Source organism: Pygocentrus nattereri, chromosome 15, assembly GCF_015220715.1.
Source record: "Pygocentrus nattereri isolate fPygNat1 chromosome 15, fPygNat1.pri, whole genome shotgun sequence".
NCBI lineage: Eukaryota > Metazoa > Chordata > Actinopteri > Characiformes > Serrasalmidae > Pygocentrus > Pygocentrus nattereri.
Window position 1 is genome coordinate 28,778,440 of NC_051225.1, and position 16,582 is coordinate 28,795,021.

At 38.9% G+C, this 16,582-nt stretch overlaps 2 protein-coding genes and 1 long non-coding RNA gene across 3 annotated transcripts; 2 read left to right on the forward strand and 1 right to left on the reverse strand.

Annotated features, from left to right (window-relative positions):
• Positions 1-198: 198 nt before the first annotated feature.
• Positions 199-2,064, reverse strand: LOC108444480. Its single transcript, XR_005131493.1, has 2 exons — positions 1,697-2,064; positions 199-555 (listed from the first exon to the last, which is right to left on the reverse strand). It is a non-coding gene; the product is annotated as an uncharacterized LOC108444480 (long non-coding RNA).
• A 17-nt stretch (positions 2,065-2,081) lies between these two features.
• Positions 2,082-4,586, forward strand: rpl37a (ribosomal protein L37a). Its single transcript, XM_017725680.2, has 4 exons — positions 2,082-2,184; positions 3,077-3,205; positions 4,222-4,304; positions 4,416-4,586. Exons 1-4 carry the CDS (start codon positions 2,134-2,136, stop codon positions 4,477-4,479), a joined length of 327 nt encoding a protein of 108 aa, XP_017581169.1. The 5' UTR covers positions 2,082-2,133; the 3' UTR covers positions 4,480-4,586.
• A 3,446-nt stretch (positions 4,587-8,032) lies between these two features.
• Positions 8,033-16,257, forward strand: eif4a3 (eukaryotic translation initiation factor 4A3). Its single transcript, XM_017725661.2, has 12 exons — positions 8,033-8,319; positions 9,826-9,898; positions 10,042-10,108; positions 10,225-10,287; positions 10,415-10,547; positions 11,503-11,583; positions 11,697-11,838; positions 12,205-12,343; positions 13,581-13,696; positions 15,257-15,364; positions 15,537-15,664; positions 16,056-16,257. Exons 1-12 carry the CDS (start codon positions 8,166-8,168, stop codon positions 16,070-16,072), a joined length of 1,221 nt encoding a protein of 406 aa, XP_017581150.1. The 5' UTR covers positions 8,033-8,165; the 3' UTR covers positions 16,073-16,257.
• The last annotated feature ends 325 nt before the right edge of the window (positions 16,258-16,582 follow it).

A 16,582-nucleotide genomic window follows, 5' to 3' on the forward strand; every position in this document is an offset into this window, starting at 1 on the left:
AGAATGACCAAGCATATGCTTTTTATTGGCCTACTCAAACTCCTAGACTTATTGTTAACCCTATCATTGTCTTTAAATATGTATAACATTATTGTAAAGTCAGGGAAATGAGTTTGTTGACTTACATAAAACCGGTACATAGAACCTCACTAACGTTACAAGTGGACCTCAGAGAGAGAAAATATAAAACACAAGAAAGATGTAGGAAATGGACCCTTTAATAGTACATAATGGGACATAAGTAAATGGTCAGTACAATTGTTTGATATTTATTAGTGTAAACGTGATAAGATGCCCAGAAAAAACAAACAAAAAATGTAAGCATAATTTTCACAAAATGGAAATTTAGGGCTTAGGAAGAGGTCTCCAGCTCTGATCCTGAAGAGCTACGTTCATGCAGATCCTAGTTGCTACCACGATTTGCCACACCTGCTGCTCAATCTCTTCCCAAAGATGGATCAGATGAATTAGAGATAAGCATGGAATCTCCAGGAGTCCAGGGTCGCAGACCACTGGGTTAGGGTTTGGGGTAGCCACCTCTCATTAGAAAATATCCTATAAAACATGATTTTGTACATATTTTGCTTGTCAATATCAGAGAATTTGAAGAGAGAAGTACCACTCTGTAATGTCTTCCGGGTTTCTCAAACGCTAGATGGCGCTCCTGGGTCTAGAATGAATGGGTTAAGATGGAGCGTTTGAGCAAAATCATAGCTCATAAATGCCTAAATTTTTCATATAAAAGAATACACTCATTTCCTGAACACAGAACAGTATAAAACATTTTAATACCGCTGTTATATTTAAGCGTTTTTAACTGGAGTTACAGGGGTTTAAAACGGCGCCTCATGTTCGTTCGTGACGTCTGCGAGTGTGAACAGCCAATGAGCTGCTCCGCTCATCAACCAATCAGCATTAAAGGACAGTTCTGGGCGAGTGGTCAGAAACGCTGTGCTTTAACTCTTCGTTTCTAGCCGTTGAGCCCCATTCACCGCTTACGGGCGCCCTCTGCTGTTTTACGGGGAGAACAGGAAGCGGCCAGACTGCTCATAAACCTTAGGTTTCACTGGAAGACCTGGGATGGGGGCAGGAATAGCGACGCACCATGACGATCATTTTGACTTGATTTGTTTCCGTGAAAATAGACCTAAACAGACAAAATGTTTCACAACACTGAGCCTGTGTAAATTTCTCCTTTAGCTTTTCAGAGTCACCGTCTGCACTGCCCCTGTTTGTGTTATTCTACGGAAAAAAAACAACAACTTTTTTCATCTTGCAAAAGAATAAAAATTTTCCGCTAAACTATTTATTGCGTTAAGTTTTATGATACAATCGTGGGACAGCCAATAGTTTAAAACAAGTGTAGTTTTCTATATCAGCTGCTCCATTTTGCTGAAACTACACGGCGCGACCGCATCACACCAGCACTAGTATCAGTTTATCTGAGTGAATTATTATTATTATTATTATTATTATTAAGGATTCTAGTAGGTTATGACACAGACAGACAACGCAGTACGGATGACTTTTGCTGTGTCAAGATCTTCCCAACCTCCGAGACAGTTGTCAGCACAACGTTGTTACAACTTTCTAAGATACTATATTTCAACGTTGTGACAACGTAGAGGGCACCTAAACAGTACGTTGTCACAACGTAACTGCGTTTACAGTCAATAGAAGTGCCCTTTATACCTACCCCACAGGGGAGTGTCCCAAATTGTGCACTTTGCAGTAGATAAAATTGGGTGCAGTGCTGTATTGGGTACCTCTGCAGCTGGGAGAACACGAAGTGGCCAGTAGGTGCTCCTCTCATGGAGAAGTGTCCCTTCAGTGGAGAAAATGAGATGAGATGTGATCTGATCCCCCTTAAATCACCCAGTATTTACTGGAAGCCTTCGCAATGAAAGCGTGTCACACTAACACGGCACACAACACAAACCTCTGCTTTTTATATGTTGATAAGACCAGAATTTTTTTTAAATAATGAATTTAATTCGGTCCTTCTTCACAAAACCCCGCGCGCACAGCGAGCAGCACGCGCGCCCGTTACAACCGCGTTCTTCTCGCCGGACTTCGACGAGTTGGTCCTCCCATATCCCAGCATGCAATGTTCACAACGATGGTAAATCGCGCATGCGCAATTTCTCCTCCCTCTTTTGGCTTCGCACCTCTCCTGCTAAAATGGTGAGTGATTTTACAGCGATTGGAAAATCCGTCTAAATCCACTCAATCCTGTCCGAATTACTTTATTTTCAGATACTATACCAATCTGGAAAGTGTACGAAGTGACTACGTCCAAGTAGTTATTAGCAAATGTTAGTAATGATTATATAAACTACAGTTTTTATAGCCCCTTTTGCATATCTGCGGACGGTGTAGGCCATTAATAAAAGCGGTGTTGGAAAGTAAGATAAGCCGGCGGATGTAACTGCTGGAGCATGTCGTAGCATACCTCCGCGTACTCGTATATGCTGCAGCGTTCTCGCGTTTGCCGGGGTTTATCGTCTGCGCTAGGGCGTTTAGCCGAGCCGCAGCTAGGCTAACCCGGTGTGTTGTTACTCTACCGTCAGTGACGGAGAAGTGGACGCAGGTGTTTCAGCGGTTTTTATGTGATAAATACCACCGGCCAGGAAAGTTAATGTGGCGTTTATGAAATGGTAAAAAGTGTGGATTGTGCCGTTCATTAGGGCCGAATAAAGTAAGGTAAGTTAGTGTAGCTCGGTAGCCGGAGATCACTGTCCCACAAGATAATGGTGGTCGGACTGAGAAGCCTTTGCTCTGGAGCAACTTCAGTGTTAGATAAGAGATAGAGACTGAATCGGCGCTTGGAGGGTTTTGCATTGTAACCTTGGTTACTGTAGCTGTGCGGTCTTGTGAGGTCCGTGACGTGTATAATGATTTTACTTAAGAGGGTTCAGAGGTCACTGAGCGTGGTACCTTAGTATTTGTAATGAAGTACTGACAAAATGAAGTAGCTACAGGTAAACTCAAACACACATGTGCATGTATTTGTTTCTTCAGATTTCATTCAAATGTGGAACATTGTTCTTGTTTGTCTTGCTTTTCATTATTACAGGCCAAGCGCACCAAGAAGGTGGGGATTGTGGGAAAATACGGCACCCGTTATGGTGCTTCCCTCAGGAAGATGGTGAAAAAAATTGAGATCAGCCAGCATTCTAAGTACACCTGCTCCTTCTGCGGCAAGGTGAGTATTGGGTGAAATATTTGCAGGTTAAAAGCCTCGATCAGTAATTGTTCAAACGGGCTGTTTTGAGCTTTCCGAAAGATGAAGGGCATATGTTTTGATGGGGTAACCAGTAAATCGCAGCGTTTTGTTTTTGGAACAGATAAACAACCAGTAATGACACACATGAAAAAATTTGTTTAGCGTTTCGCATACTGTACTGTATCCAGTTAAACAGATCTAACTGTTCTGTGTAAAGAAACGCTCAGTACCGGTGTCCACAGTATACTCAGAAAAGATTATTGTAATTTATTATGGTATAATAATAACCATGTTTCCTGCCTGTGTTACCAGTTGTAGTGGTTTTAGTGGCTTGTAAATTGTGTAAATGTTGCAGAGTCTCCTTTTGTCTCTTTTCACAAAGTTGCATCTTCCCGTTGGCTGGGACTTTATTTGTTGTAGATTTATGTAGGTTGTGTACACACGCATGAAGTACCCTGATAGGGGACACTTGGTACATAATGTCTTGGCTAGTAAACTATATAAAAAAGTGAGTTTATCAAAAGCTGGAGTCTTTATGAAGCAGAGCATGGGATCAAAATAGTGTAGCACACTGATGATTACATGGGTTAGGTTTACCACATGCACTTTTTTGCATATTGTGTGGGCTGTTCTCAGGTACAGGTTTATGAAAGCAGCTTAAGATCTTTGCAGATACAAGACAAATTAGTTACTTGACCAAAGTAAGGCAGTTAAAACTTAATTGGTCGTATTGGGACAATAAAACGTTTAATCCTAACCTAAAATGGGCTGTGGTTTTACACTACTTATTTTGCTTATGAAGACCATTGCTCTAGTTCTGACCAAATCACTGACTCTACTGGCTTTTGTTGGAAGCAGTAATGCCTCATTAGGAGGAATATTATTTAATGGCTGGCATATTTAAATTATGTTCACTAAGCCATTCAATTTTAGTTGCTGTTCTGTTTGTATGATTACAGCGTGTTATGTTGCTAATGACTGTTGTATACTTTAAGACCAAGATGAAGAGACGGGCTGTTGGCATCTGGCACTGTGGGTCTTGCATGAAGACTGTAGCTGGAGGTGCCTGGACGTACAAGTAAGTATCTTCAATGATGGCCGATTTTAGTAATTAAGTATACACTTATCATAGTGTGGTAAGTCTTGAATTGTTGGGCTTCTTTAACACGCTCTTACCGTTCTTCCATAGCACAACATCTGCCGTCACAGTCAAGTCTGCCATCAAGAGACTGAAGGAGATGAAGGACCAGTAGGCTGGGACTTAGTTTTTGTACAGATTAAAACCTCCATGTCTTGGACTCTGTTTTTCTTTGTGGCCCATTGGAACATCTCACAATAAATTCATGAGTCTCGAGCAGGATTTTGTTTTCTGAGTCTTTGTTCTTTATTAACAACAGCAATATAAGACCAGAGTCATACAAGAGGTCTGCGAGGATGCAGTGTGAAAGAATATGATGAATTTAATGGACACGCTGGCTTTAAAGTTTTAACGAAAACAAAAGGGCCAACAAAAATAAAGTGCAAGGCATTTTACATTTTGAAAATTGGTTAGTTCTTGGGCGGATGCCTGCTTCTGCAAATAATTTTTCATGTAATTGTTTGAATTAGTTTGGAGGGAGGTACTTTTTAATCAGTAATAATAGCCAGTCTCATTAATGTTGCTGTCCTTAAACTGGACGTGGTTTTATGAAGGGGGTGTTTACATGAAGTCTGTTGTAAACATGTAATGACATGGACTGATGGTTTCCTGCCTGTCTGCAGGGCTTTGGGGAAACTTTGTCAGCAAGGATACTATCAGATAAACTCATGGACTTGGAGAGAAGTGACTTGCATGTCACCATCCTGCTCCAATCTATTGTGAAAAGTACGTTTTGAAACCGAACAGCTAATAAACAGTTCATAAAGATGTAAATGTGTAGTGTAAAAGCTGAGGGAAACCTCTAAGTTCGTCTGAGGTTTTAGCTGAATATTTCCATTCTGTGGATTCCCTTATACAATAACATGCAGTATAGTGCAAGTTTGCTGACACTAGGTCACTTAAATTGCAGACATCTAAAACTATGCTAGAAGAGGTTGCATTCCATTTTAATGTGCAGCCTTTTCATTTTATCTGTCTTTGGGCCAGTTTCCTGGATCCAAGTCTAAGCCTAGGCCAAACTTAAGACTGTTCTCATGTCCCACCAAAGCCTAACTGTGTTTTTGTAGTTGATCAGCAAGATGAAAAACCTGTGAACATATCCCACATGCCACAAGGGGCCCATCAGGTATGCATATATACACATATTTTAGCTTCTAAAAAAATGTATTCCTTGTATTTGTTTTATTCATGCAGATGGGAATTATAAAATGTGCCATAACTATAGCGCAGGCCACAAGTTATATATTATTTTTAATGTGTTTAATTCTGCATATAAACAGTGAAATGTGCATTAAAATGTGCAGAAGTGTGTTCTCTGTAGAGGATGTGTGAACTTGCATGAAGTTTACACATAAATCAACAAAACATGTAATTTGACCCAAATCTTTGCAAATTACTACGTATTATTTGTACCTCTTGGCCTTAATGCAGTCTTTAGTTGTATCTTGAGTTTAAGGGATACATGCTACATTTTTCTTTTTTTTGTGCAAGGTTATGTACTGAAAAATAACCCTCGTTTCACGTGGTCCCTTTCCAAGCTCTCTTTATCCATTAGAACGTGTTTTAACACTGCTGTATGTAGATGAGCTCTGGCCTGACTGGCTGGCTTGTCTTGTGCCTCATTCAGAAAGCAGTCTAGTCTGGAACAATACATATTTCAGTATGGATGGGTAGAGCTAAACTGCTGTAAGCTAAATAGATTGATATACTGTATGTGAATGTGTTTTTATGACATCACAAAAACTATTTTGCATCTTGGTTCTCATAAATGCGCTGAGGAATGAATGATACGATTTAAACTTTTACAGTTTGCATACTACATCATACTACAGATAAAAAATTGTATTATGTAGATAAATTCCATGATATAGTCTTTAATTAAAAAAAAAACAAATACTGTTAAACTAGTACAAGCACGCCCACTGTAAAAATACATGTGTTAACCTACCGGTCTGCTTGTATTCAATTTAGTTGAAACTGCTGCATTTGGAATGCACATCAAGGTCATCACAGTTTTTCTTTGCACAGGACAGAGGATGATATGAAGAATGAGAATGAAAGAACACAAACTGAACTCTCTAAACATGAAAGTTTAATTCTGGTGACTCTGGTACCCCAGTAGTTTTGGAAGACACTACCAATGAAGGCTAGAAATCTACACAGTAATTAGGGTCAGTTAAAGTAATTTGAGAAACTTTATATTTTTTGTCCTCAAACACTGAACACTAACATCATATCGCTAGCTTTAAAAAATACAAACTTCAAATCAGACGCTTTACATGATATACTGTCACAAATAATGGCCTCGCCAGCTTCAGCTTCACTGCTCAGAAGTGCATTAAATGTCTTACATAAGTGGCCGTGCGTAGCACACAGAGAGGAGGGGACAGTCAGCAGTGTATTTGGTATTCAGAACACACACAGTGCTTAAAAGGGTAAATGGTGAGGCCATGTGAACGAGGGCATGTTAGTAAGAGTACTGAAATGGGCAGCTGCAGTCAACCTGCACTACGTTCTGTAATTTTAAACACACACCAACTATTTTTCAAACTAGTTTGAAAAATAGTTGGTTTTAAGTTGATGGAAGGCTGAGGCCTTTTCTGCATGTATACAGATTATTTGAAAAACATACGTTGTTCTTTTTGTTTTGGCCTCCCATCCACACAAAAACTACTTTTTTTTCACTGAAAAAAGATATTTAACAAAAAAACTGTTTAGGGTTGAGATTTTTGAAAACTCTTATTTGCGCATGTCTGTTGCTGTTTTTGACCTGTCCATGGTGTATCCTGCCTTCTGCCCAATGACTGCTGGGATAGGCTCCAGTACCCCCACGACCCAAAAGGATAAGCGGCTAAGAAAATGTGTGTGTGTGTGTGTGTGTGTGTTGATGTTTTCATTTATTCATTATGAACCCTGTTTGAAATTTGACTGATGACTGAGTTGCTTCTATGCGCTCCACATTTTGGGAGTGACTTTGAAGTTGATTATCTTGAATTTGGCTTTATTAATTATTAAAACAGTGCAGTGCAGGAATCAATCATGAAAAAATCATTTTCAAGGCCTCCTTACTTCCACACTCTAACCATGATGCAAGAAATCATGAAAAAATATACCTGCAAAATAACTTTCAAGGGCTCATATCATGGAAAACTTGAATTCCTCACTTTTTTTAAATAAAAGCACTTGATATAATTCACACCCCAGTCAATACATGGGAATTAAGCTGTTAAAAAAGTTTTAATATATATATATATATATATATATATATATATATATATATATATATATATATATATATATATATATATATATATATATATATATATAATACATGCATATAGATGCCTATTCAGTCTACAGCAATTTAGCCCTGCCTACCCTCACTTAAATGTTTTAGTGTGCTGAGTGTTTCAGTCTGGGTGCCTTTTTGAATGAGGTATAACACAGCGTAGCCAATCAGAGCAGATGTCATTTACATATTTTCATTTTTAAGGCAAAAATGCCTTTGTAATTGATAAAGAGAGACTGGAAAGTATATATCTATATATATATATATATATATATATATATCTCATTACAGACGTCAACGCACTAACTAGGTGCCCTAGTTCGAGCACAAATGCGGATATTGGAATGCGCCCCCTAGCCGACACGCAGCCCCAGTCCGTCGCGTGCTTTGTGCGTCATTTCTGTGCCACACGCGCCGTCTGTGCTCGCTCGCTCTCTTCTCTCTTCCAGCTGCGATTTAAACCGGTTTAGTTTATTAACGTTACAGATCCACTACATTACTGCTGTACAGACATGGCGGCGGCTCCGGCAGGTGGAAGAAAGCGAATCCTGAAGGAAGAAGATATGACGAAGATCGAGTTCGAGACGAGCGAGGAGGTGGATGTGACTCCAACGTTCGATACGATGGGCCTCCGAGAGGATCTGCTCCGCGGGATCTACGCCTACGGTACAGGCCGCGGATCGCGGCTCGGCTCCCGCGCGCAGACGCGGTCTCCGGCCGTCACTCCTGGCTTTTACAGGGCCGAACAGAGCGTCCTGTCGCGGTTATAAACACGCAGAGGTTTATATTAAGCGGTTGTGAGACGGTCTTTGTCTATTTAATATATAATTCGGTGGCTTTCCGGGTAGGTGTTAGCACAGTGGCTAACGTTAGCTAGTTAGCAAGCTGTGTTGTTAGCTTCCGCCTGAAGCGGCTATGCTAACAATGTTACACACTTAAAACGACTCTTCAAGGGTTCCTAAGTTAAGAGAATGGTTCTGTTTAGAACTGGAATTGGTTATATACAGAACCGTTTCATGCCGAAACGTTTTTTTGCGGGGTGAAATGGTTCTTCTGGTTTGATGGGACATGTGTTGTATATAGTTAATGTACATGTTCTATTCTAAGTTCTATGTAGAACCTCTTTGAAAATTGTTGTATAGGGGCTTCTCTTGTTAAAGGTGTGACATCGTAACAAGGGAAGATCCTTTTTGGTTACAAATAGAATCAAGGTTTATTTAGCGCTATACACATTATGAAGCACTCTGGAGAACCATTCCACCATGCAAAGAACCCTTTAAACATGAAGCGGTTCTATATGGAACTTAACTAAAGATCCTTTGAATGACCGTCTTATTAAGAATGCAGAAATCATGCTTTGTTGTGAAAAATGGGTGCTGTAGTTGTGAAATTAGATTTCTCTTGCTTAGTCAAGCCCTTTCACATTTTAATATTGCTATTCATCAATTTGAGTCTAAAGATTCAGAGGACACACTGGTTTTGGCCAGTTTGTGTGGCTCTAGATGGTTTTTATACATTTCATGTGAGGAATGAAAATATGTCTTTTACCTACATTTACTAAATATTTTGTAGAAAGTGAAGTACTTCTTTAAGATGTTTTGATACGCTGTATACAGAAAAAGACAGATCAGTGATAGAAGTTCAAGTTTCAGCAAACGAGAGATGGTTAGAAAGAATGTATATTATTTTGATGGTGAACAAATTTGAGAAGCCAACACCATTGACATATCCTTTGTGCAGAAACGTACCATCTGCAAGTTCACCCAAAGGTTTTACAATTAGAATAAATCTAAAACAAAACCTTGTTCATTTATTTGCACGTTGCTTCAGTATTTAATTTTAAAGTAAAAATGCAAAATTCTATGCAGATTATTGCGTACATGTGACTACTAATTGTTTCTGGGGGAATGTAGGAACTAAACTCATGTCCTTCAGTATTAAAAAAGGTCCCAGGCACCATAAAAACAGGCTAAGAGGACAGGACTATAGGGACTACAGTTTCACACAATAAAATCCTGAATTCAACATTATTGCAGAAGGACTGTAAAAGCCATTGTTGTTTCTTCACTATATGGTAATGCAGGTTTTTACTGCTCATCATATCAGTCAAGGTGAATCACTTCATACATGGACTGATCATTTCGTTACGCATACCTTTGCTCCTTTCTTTAGGTTTTGAGAAACCATCAGCAATCCAGCAAAGAGCCATCAAGCAAATCATAAAGGGGAGAGATGTGATTGCTCAGTGAGTTCTCCAGCTTTTTTCTGACTTTGGATCTGTTCATTAAACCTCTTTTAACTCTTGGATATGTAGCTGTTTCAGCTGTACGTCTAACGTCATGTTCTATTGGGTTGTGTGGTTTTATTTTTTACTTTTTTGATCTTCAGGTCACAGTCTGGTACTGGTAAAACGGCCACATTCTGCGTGTCAGTCTTGCAGTGTCTGGACATTCAGGTATTTAAGCATCAATTCTGTTTCCATTGCTGTAGTTGTCAACTCGCATAATTGAGACTGAGATGTATTTTATCAGTTGCTTATTTGAACACCTGTTTATTTTTCCCTCTGTACAGGTGCGTGAGACCCAAGCACTAATTTTGGCTCCTACCAGAGAGTTAGCTGGACAAATACAAAAGGTAGCATCAAATTAGCAGTTAATTACATGTAAATACATTAAATGTGTCTACTGTTTACTGTCCAGCCAATTTTCATGCCTCTGTAGTTCCTTGTCAGTGTCTTATAGTGTCTTCCCTTTGTTTTAAGGTGCTTCTTGCGCTGGGTGACTACATGAACGTCCAGTGCCATGCCTGTATCGGTGGTACAAACGTAGGGGAAGACATCAGGAAGCTGGACTATGGTCAGCATGTGGTAGCAGGAACTCCTGGAAGAGTGTTTGGTGAGTTGGCTTCTATTTGTCTTGGTGCACTACACTTGGATATACAAGTTTTAACATTTTTATAAATGGTAAGACAAGCTCTCTCACACTGTTTTTCTCAATTTTTTTTAGTGATTGAAATATTATGGATCACACACTAAGTAGTCGCTGAGCCAAACAAAACCAGATGGCAAAACAAACACAGAAGTGTATAAGTTTGCTCATATGTTTTTTTTAATTACTTGATTAAATGACATTTTTTTCATCTACTTGCACTGAGGTGTCCTTGAGCAAGACACCTAACCCCCAATTGCTCCCCAGGCGCCGTGGATAGGGCTGCCCACTGCTCCGGGCAAGTGTGCTCCCTGCCCCCTAGTGTGTGTGTGTGTATTCACTAGTGTGTATGTGGTGTTTCACTTCACGGATGGATTAAATGCGGAGGTGGAATTTCCCCGTTTGTGCGATTAAAAAAGTATCACTTAACTGTTCAAGTGTTTGTGCTCTCAGTTTTCGTGGGTTATTGGTGGGATTTATTCAGATGAAGTTACATCCAGATTAAGCGTGAGGAATATGACAAATATATCATGATACATGAAGATAACCATAAAATATTGATTATATTTCTGGCTGCCAACCAGGAACAGGCTGAACAGATCAAATGTGTAACATGTTCTGACTGTTCTAACACTTGATACCAAACCTGCTCTGAAACGCAACCAATGACTTATACTGCCTTGGAACACACAGGTGAGTATGCTCCAAGTGCTGATTAGGCCCATATGAGAACGAGGACTAAAATGTAGGTAAAATTGTGTTTTGTGACCCTGGTTTAATTCATACACATGTGAAATGTACAACGAAAATATATCAAGTATAGAAATATCTAACAATGAAACAGTATATATGTTAATACACAATGTAAAACTAAAAAGGTATTCACTGATTGACTGATTATAAAATCCTTTACTTTCCATAGATATGATCCGCAGGAGAAGTCTCAGGACCCGTGCTATTAAGATGCTGGTTTTGGATGAAGCTGATGAAATGCTCAACAAAGGCAAGGACTTGTTTTAAACTGAAGAAAGTACTTGTTCTTAAATTACATGAACTTGGAGCACAGTTGTTAGTATAGTGACCTCCTGTGGTCTAATTCTTTCCTGTGTTTTTTAGGTTTTAAGGAGCAGATCTATGATGTGTACCGATACCTGCCTCCTGCCACTCAGGTGGTCCTGATCAGTGCCACCCTGCCACACGAGATCCTGGAGATGACCAACAAGTTCATGACAGATCCCATCCGCATTCTGGTCAAGCGGTAAGGAACAGAATGTCTGTTTGTATCTAACACAGGAAAAGTAATATTTGTCTACATAACCTCAATTAAGCTGCATTTTTATAGTATGATTGGATTGTTGTATAGTATGTTTTGTCTTTTGTGGTCTCATTAACTCTAACTCTAGCTGAGATGTGCTCATAGTCTGATCCTTTCAGTTATGTATAAGAGTCTTCCCACTGCCAACTCATTGTCTCACCTGTGAAGTTGTTGTTAATTTGAATGGTCATGCTGAGCACTGACAGGGTTTCCAGGATTTGTATTATTTGCTTCTTATATTTGTATTATTTGCTTTTATTTATATCTCCTTGAGGAGGAATAAAATTTTAATGATGTTGCTATGTGCAGTGATGAGTTGACGCTGGAGGGCATTAAGCAGTTCTTCGTGGCCGTTGAGAGAGAAGAGTGGAAGTTTGACACACTCTGTGACTTGTATGACACCCTCACCATCACACAGGCAGTCATCTTTTGCAACACTAAACGAAAGGTAAGTACCACATTCCTTAACAAGAAAATATTTACATGGAAAGAGTGGTTCAGTGATTGATTTTTGTTTCAATCGTTCTTCATGTGCAGAACTGCAATATTCAAAGTTTGCTTTTTTAAGTTTGCAACAGTTATGAGGCTGAAGTTTGAGGCTATGAGGCTACAGTTAATAGAACTATACTGCTAACAGGCTTATTATTGTGTATCTGTCTGTCATGACATAAATTAGGGATTCTTGACGACCAAACCCATATAGATTAGTCAAATAGTATGTGATGAGAAATAAGACAAACTTATCAAAAAACACCTTTTTCGTTAACTTTTGGTCCATCTTAATATTATTGTTCTTTCAGTCAGTAAATGAAATAGGATATCAGGATTAAAGAATGAAATATGCATAGGTATACATTATTTACATACTTGGTGAGACCAACTTAAAAAATTAAAATCATTATATTTAGATGCAGATTGGGTCTGTTCAGCTTTTGTGTTCAGTAGGAACTTATTAATAAATTGTTTTAATATTTAGTTGGGACACTTTCTTATGTAACCTTGTTCTTAGAAATTAAAAACTGCATTTATGCAGCTCTGAATGTGAGTAAAACCTGCCTGGTGGAAAAGGACTAGAAAGGGAAAGGATGAAAAATGCAAAAAAAAAAAAGTTTGCATTCATTTGTGATCTACTTCGCTTTGTGCAGAGTTCATCTACATGAACTCTAACCCTGGAAATTTGTGAGTCTCGTAAATGGCAGCCAATAGAAGTCAGAAGAACGAGCTGGGGTTTTTCTTTTTGTTTCTTTTTTTTTAATGCTAAAACTGTCACAGTTGCAAAAAAAAAAACCCTGACAAACTACTTAACTAGATCATGTTGATCGCTTGCTGAGCTATACATTCCCTTCAAAACCACCTCATAGCAGTACTGATTGTACTCACCTCATTTTCGCTCCACCCTTGAAGAAAATAGCAAGGTGGCCGTCCAGTGTGACCGTAGCGTTAGACTTTATTCTATCAGGAAGCGATTTATAGGTAGTAAAAATGTGATTTTTACCATGTTTACCAGAAAAAAAAATACAGAAGTTAGAACAGTCTTTGCTTAGCAAGCTTCTGAGGACACACAAAAATACATCTAGCACACACGTCATGACTTAGGCATGAAGTTTGCACAGTGCTAACCAGTGTGATCTTCATTGATGTATTCCCTTGAGTCTTTGACCACAGTTTTTCTTTATTTTATGTAGGTGGACTGGCTGACTGAAAAGATGAGGGAGGCAAACTTCACGGTGTCTTCTATGCATGGAGACATGCCACAGAAAGAGAGAGATTCTATTATGAAGGAGTTCCGATCTGGAGCCAGGTAAAACCAGCCTGATAAGCTGAGGCTCTTTTTAGGTAGGGCCACATTTGTGTTGTGGGGATAAGTGATTAGTGTAGGAATAAGAGGACTATCCATCCATTTTGTCTTGACTGTCTGTCCTACAAAGTACTAGCACCTAGTATGTCTAAATATGAACAGGAGAGTGATTTAGGTTATAATTAAATGAGGTCACATTGCAATATTTTATGATTTTGCAGTAAATGTGAAATATGCAGCTAAACTATTGTCTTAATTACCCCTGAATGCACCTATTTTATTGCTAGATTGACAATTAGCTCCATTTTGGAATAGTTTATCTTAAAGTATATTGAAGACACATTAGTAAACTTTTGATGTAACGTGGTGAAGGATTAAATATTAGTTTTGTTGAATTGTGTAGTATGCCTTTATTTATCAGAACACCCAAAAACATCTGTGATTAGTTAAGGTGCTCATAGCACAGCATTCAGTGATTTGACGCAATGTTCATTTGCATATTGTACTTTCAAAGTATTTACTTTGAATGTCAGTATTGTTGGTTGACTTACTAAGGCCAATGTAGTGAAACTATTGAGGAGTGACATTCTGCAGCTCAGTTTCAGGTTAATTGTCTGAATGACATGTCAGGGTCTGTACCAGTAGTGTCTGACTGCAGACATGCACTCTCAGCCCCAGCGATGTCATGTGCACAGGCACTGTCTGCCACAATGACAGAAGCAGCCCAACAGCACAGTGACTTTTGGCTGCTGCTGCTGCTTAGTGATATCATCACAATCTATTTTTCATCCATAACATGGCTGGAGTATTACATTTAATGTACCTTCCTGATGAAAAAAATCATAGAACCCATTAAAAATGTCTGTTGGTTCCTGGTGGTTTTCAGTAGTCTCTAATGGTGTTCTGTTTTCCTGATGGGTTGACATCACATTGTAAACGATTCTGATAGGTTAATCAGGTGTTTTGGGACTGATTCCACATACATTCAATCATTTCCTAATGGCCTCTAATGGCAACCATCAAGCCAATTCCTGTTAAGAAGCAAAGCCATCAGGTATAACTCATAACAGCCCTGTAAACACAGTTACGTGGTGACAATGTACTGTTTTGGTGCCCACAACATTGTCAGCAATGTAATTCCTAATAAAGTTATGAATTGTCTTGACAACTTTCTAGGAGATTGTGATGTTGACGAGACAGCAAATGTAATCTGTACTATGCGGACAACCTCCTAGAATCCTTAAGTTCTATTTTAATCAATATCAATATTTTTGATATTACAAATTTTAATAAACCCGACGTTCATGTCTTACTGTCGTGGTAGGTTTTATTGTGAAAGTTTCTATATTTAATTACCTCATTATCGATATGGCAATGTTAATATACATTCAGTGTTACTCTTGTTGCCCAGCTGTTAAAAAATAAAACTGACAAAAACACTGTCGTGGCAGAGCATGCCAGGCTGAGAGTGCATGGCTGCAGCCAGACCCTTCTCATCTGTAGGCTTCTGGTCTTCATGCACTGATGTTGTTTTTTTTGTTTTGTTTTGTTTTGCTTTTGTAGCCGAGTGCTAATCTCTACAGATGTGTGGGCCAGAGGGTTGGATGTGCCTCAAGTCTCCCTTATCATCAACTATGACTTGCCCAACAACAGAGAGTTGTACATCCACAGGTATGAATACTTTAGCAGACACACTGCGGATAAATGAATTCCTAAAATTATGATTGAGGAAAAATTGGGAAAAACTAAATGTATTGGATTTTATCTCTTGGATTAAAATTTAATGTCAGAATATCTCTGTGTAGAACGTCGACAGTCGTATAAATGACCTTTCCCTTTGCAGAATTGGACGATCAGGACGTTATGGCCGCAAGGGTGTGGCGATCAACTTTGTGAAAAACGATGACATCCGCATCCTTCGTGATATTGAGCAGTACTACTCAACGCAGATTGATGAAATGCCAATGAATGGTATGTTACAGTCCATTTGCTGATTGCATTTACACAAACCTAGACCAGACTTTTTGTCTTGGGGGGCCCAAAGTTGCATATTTCTGGTGGGCTAAAGGCCAAAATGAGTTATTAAAATGCATTTTATCACTACACTATTTTGTTACTAAAGTACTTTTTAAAAAGGAAAATAAGAATTTAATAAATTATGTAGTATAAAACTATTCTCTCATTGGGTGAGAGGGTGCGCTTAGGGTAACTTTCTGGCAGGCCGTATCAAACAGGCCATTTCTTCTGTGCCCCTCATGTTAAGTCTTTTTTTAATTAGTCATCTTTGTCAGCTTTGCAGAAACAACTGCATCATAATATAATTCCATGAGATGTTTAACTCTTTCTCTTTTTTTCCCCTCAGTGGCGGACCTGATCTGAAGTGGTTATTTGAGCGAGTTTCTGAGGGGCATTTCATCTGGTCACGTTCCCTTTTTTTTTTGGTTTAACTTGTTTTATTTACTTTTGTGTTTTTATGTAGGTTGAGCTCAGTATATTCATGGTGGATTTCTCTCCGTATACATTTACTGAGATTTTGTAAATAAAGAATCTTTGTTGGAATCTTTTACCTGTTTTCATTTTCTCTCACTCAAAAGCAGTTTCTATGAAAGATTGAAAATCACTTAATGTTTTAGTGGGGTACCCTCATATTCACTACTGTGAATCTAGTGGATGACCTTTAACCAACACCCTCTGTATGTACAGGCATGTCTCTTTGAATCCAATCTCCACTGGGGCTTCACTCTTAACTCTTGATCTCACAGAGTAACTGCAGGACAAGTCTGTCTTAATACTCTTGCACTGCAGGAGGGAGCAAATCCCCTCAATGCTCTCATCAGCTTGTATATTGCAGTCTGAATTCCTGAAGGTGAGGGGAAACATCCTGTAGTG